The 4606-nt window shown below is 31.8% G+C and overlaps 1 protein-coding gene across 1 annotated transcript in view; it reads right to left on the minus strand.

Annotated features, from left to right (window-relative positions):
• Positions 1-1899: 1899 nt before the first annotated feature.
• The window catches only part of LOC112904217 (D-2-hydroxyglutarate dehydrogenase, mitochondrial-like), a 6463-nt gene continuing 3756 nt past the window's right edge, over positions 1900-4606 (minus strand). The window contains exons 2-4 of the mRNA XM_025973709.1: positions 2687-2884; positions 2146-2358; positions 1900-1992 (exon numbers count right to left, since the gene is read on the minus strand). Coding sequence (XP_025829494.1) covers positions 1949-1992; positions 2146-2358; positions 2687-2884 — 455 coding nt within the window. The 3' untranslated portion in view covers positions 1900-1948. The remainder of the gene's footprint in view (positions 1993-2145; positions 2359-2686; positions 2885-4606) is intronic.

Below are 4606 nucleotides of genomic sequence, written 5' to 3' on the forward strand. Positions count from 1 at the left end.
TGCGTTCGTAATGCGACCATGAATTATTCCTGGCATTATTTATATATCTTCGTTAGATATCTGGGTTTCGGTTGTTTATATATATATTTTTACCACTTAGGATCGATCATTTAATGTTATGTACTCTGCAAAAATTAAAACAAGTAACCAATTTACTGAAACATCCAAATTTTATTATTGTCTTATAATATCTAATAATATTTTAGATTTTCAGTAGGCCATAATCTGATAAGAAATATCAGACTGATAATATTTCTGAAAAGGATTTTAACAACAATTGGCATTAACAACATAAGAACACACACAAAAATTACTCTATATACGTAACAATCCAAAAATAAATTCTTTCAAAAGAATTTTTCTTTCTTTTCTAACTCGAATTTGTAGCATAATTCAACCAATCTCTAAAAATTACGGTTTACATCCCTGTGATTCTGCTATAAATTCTGTACTTTATCTAACTAAATGGTGTAACTTTTCAAAAATTACTCACTCGTCAAAATCTACAGCTTACTTATCCTTGTTAATTGGACAAAAATCGAGCTTTTATAGCACACAAGTAAAAATCTCAGAAAAATGAACAAAAAATTATTTAAAAAGTAACAGATCTTGAATGGTCTCTCAATAAAGTAATAAACGTTAAGAAATAAAATTAAATTAGCAACAACGAATAATGTCCCATCAAGGGGTATTAAATATAAATAAAATGATTGAATTTGGTACTAATATAGTAAAATGCTTTCTCACAAAAGCAATTAATAGTCATTATTTACCGAAAAGCTAATAAAATACATAATTTATTATCAATCTTTTTTCCTATCAAATTATCACTGTAATTATTAACTTAAGTAAGATTCTGTTTTTCATATATTAAAAATTAGCTAAAGGACTTTTTTACCAAACTGAAAATAAATACCTACTAAATGAGAATATAGTTATACAATTGAATATAGAAATTGTATTCTTATTTTGCTTTTGTTATATTACCTGCCATCTCAATCCTTTTCATCCTATAACTTTTTTGCATATAAACTAACTTTTTATTCTTTTAAAATTGCATGTATTTATGGTCTTGTTGGAATAATATTTTATGTGGTCATTACCTACCTTTTATAGGTTTTTAGAATAGTAGTAATGTACCTACACTTTCACATTTAATAAACTATTTATTCAGTTACATGCAATAACTGGTATTACACTTCATATAATTTTCATGTGGTATATTATTATGCATTTTTAATGCCCAATTGTCTTTTATATATCTTTTTTGTATTTGTATTTTAAGGGCAACGGTCAGGGTGTTGCTTTATACAAAGTTCGATAATATTTCCTGCATCTATTTATTATTTGATAGCAACATTTAATTTCCTTATTTGAAGATACTTAGTTGAGTTGAATATTAATAATTATTAAACTGTAATATCACAAAACATTTATCGTTTTTCATCATTTCATGCATACTGAGATTTTATTACTAATATTGTATTGTGTAAAACTTTTGAGCTACTTTGATACGAAATACAAATAAACACAAAACTATCATTGATTCACAGATACAAATTACTGTATAGGACACTTTCCCTTGTGCCTTGTGTAACTTTCTTGTTTCGGGAAAAATAAAACAAAAGCGAAGCGTTTAGTTTCCTGTGAAATTTTATATAAAATAAGTAAACTTTGCAGTTTACAACTAATTTGAAATGTCTACTAAATAACCTCTTTTGTTGAATGTGAAATGAATAACAAAATTAATGGTTTCTTTAAAAAAAAACACAAAATAAAACAAAAAATGGAACTACAGTCTCATTCATCGATTATACTGAAAACATCCCAACTCTGGCCGCGAAAGCTTTTACCAGTTTGTCAAACTGACTAACACTAAATAATAATTCCTAATGTGCCTTCCGAGCCAATGAACAAGTGTTTTAAATGATATCCAGTATTGTCCTTTCTAAGGGTGCTCAATAAATCTAAAACCTCTCCATTTGCTTTGACCTAATGGAACGTGTACACATATAGAATATAATAAAATAGCAGTGTTTACAGATTGTGTTTTAATTTTCTTTTTAATTAGAGCGTGAATACGAAAAATATTTATATTTTTTTTAAGGAACGTATATCGACCATTTACACATTTTTTTTAATCACCCTGTATATGCTTTCGTACCACTTCAAGGCCAAGCACGCTTCCCTGCAGATTACCGTAGCGCACTAATCGAAGTCCTCCAGCATTTGTGGATACATTTCCGCCGATGTGACAGGAACCCTTCGCTCCCAAGTCTAAGGGCATCATTAGTCCTTGCTTCCCTACTTCCTGATCTAAAACTTCCAGCACGCATCCTGCTTGACAAACTAGCACACCTACAGAGAAACATGAATCAATGGAAAAACATTAGGCTTATTGTTATTTCGAACTTTTATGTTCCCAGGAGCTCACAGGTTTCGAAATAGTGAAATTATTAAATTTCAAGTCTCTATGTTATGGCGACATTTCGGCATTAAATAATCAAAATTTTTAGTAAGGTCTTTAAGATACATAAATCACTTAGTTTTTGGCAACACCAAAACACCACCGACTCTAGCAATTATAAATAATCTGCTGATAAATTATATTCATTGTAGAATCTTGTTTTTATAATATTTAAATTATAAAACTATAAAAAAGAAAATTTAATGCAATAAATGTTACCTGATGCATCATCGATATCAATAATATTGTTCATTAAGGCTGTGGATAAGACCACTTCATCAAATACTGGTACTGATCCCCCAACAAGACCCGTATTTCCACCCTGCGGACACACGGCTAGGTGGTTGTAGTTGCAAAACTTTAAGATTTTGGAAACTTCCTCTGTTGTCTTGGGTTTTAGAACACACTGACTGTAACCTGAAGATATATTAAATATGAATAAATTTCGCGGTTCCTTGCTGAAGGCATCTTCTTTGAACTATGAGAAAAACAGTCTGGAAAAACACTATCGAATCCACAGTATTTTGGATTATCTACTAATCTATGGAAATTCCACAGTCCCTTGCTAAAGGTAATTTCAATGGTGATTTGGAAGGTGCTGAATTCTGACTGATGTCAATCAAAACTGCAAATTCAACGGACTATGAGAAAAACAGTCCGGAAAACACTATCGAATCCAAAATATTTTGGTTTATCCATTTCTGGTAGTCCATGGAATTTGCAGTTCTGACTGACATCAGTCACAATTCAGCACTTTCCAAATCACCACTGAAGATGCCTTCAGCAAGGAACTGCAAAATTCCATGGACCATCACAAAACAACCCGGAAAACAATATCAAATAGATGCACACCTTCCGTGAAAACCTGAAAACTGCAGATATTGGGGTTCGAATTCACAAACTTGACTTATTAGTTGAACCTAAAGCTAAAGAAACTATGTATTTCATTTTTCTCCTTCTGATGTGTAAAAGATCAATACAAAAATGCTTTTTTTATTGATGTTGGTTTTACATCAATAAAGTTATTTACAACCCTATTTTAACGTAAAATTACCAGAAGAATCGATGATGAGCATTGTAACATCAATATACAAAAAAGGAAACAAAGACGAGACAAAAAATTATAGAGGAATTACACTTATGGACACTGAATATAAAATATACGCGGTGATACTAAAAAATCGGCTCGAGACAGAAATGGAAAAGAAAAACCTCATGGATGATACACAAATAGGATACAGGAATAGGAGAGGGACACTGGATGCAGTATAGATAGTACGGATGGCCATTGAGGAAGAAATATATAAAGAAAGAAAAAGGAGAAATCTTCCTATTCTTTGCTGATATGAAGGGAGCCTTTGACAGGATAAACAGAAAGAAAATTTGGAATAAATATGAAGTTAAGGAAAAGAATAGAAGAAATATATGAAGTGAGAATCAATGACGAAATTTCTAAAAACATTAGCACGATTAACGGGGTAAGACAAGGATGTCCCTTGAGTACAGCTCTTTTCAACCTAGCTTTTGCGGATCTAGAAAATACAAAGAGAGAAATTCAAATGGGAAAGAAGAAAGTATTAATGGCGAACAATGAAGAGGGGACGACAGAAATGGTGAGAAAAATGGGAATATACATCGCAGAGAGAGGCCTAGAGATAAATCGAAGACAATGAGAAGCAGGAAAAGTGGCGGAAGAATGAAAAAGATAATATTTACATGGGAAGGAAAAGAAATTGAAGAAGGAAAAAAGTACAACTACCTAGGCTGCTTCATACAGAAGAACGACGGAAACGAAGAGCAAATAAGAAACAAAAAGGCAACTGCTATCTTAGGGAAAGTATGAAAAGAACTTCGAGGATAGTTGGAAAAACAAAATGTATTTATTTGAAGTACTGGTACAAAGTATACTGATGACACACACACATCTACAACCCTATTTTGAATCAAAATTTTGACATCAACGTCATGGCCTTTTTTTCAAATTAAAACGGGGGCCATTGGTAAACGATGGAACATACGAGGGTGGATTGATAAGTTTCCGGCCTAACCAAGAGATGACGCCACTAGGCCTACCTTGAGGTGACATTCTATAGTACCATCCTTGGATAGCTTGTAGCTATAGTTTCAGCCCGATCTCCT

This window comes from Agrilus planipennis, unplaced genomic scaffold (genome assembly GCF_000699045.2).
Source record: "Agrilus planipennis isolate EAB-ADULT unplaced genomic scaffold, Apla_2.0 scaffold55, whole genome shotgun sequence".
Classification (NCBI taxonomy): domain Eukaryota; kingdom Metazoa; phylum Arthropoda; class Insecta; order Coleoptera; family Buprestidae; genus Agrilus; species Agrilus planipennis.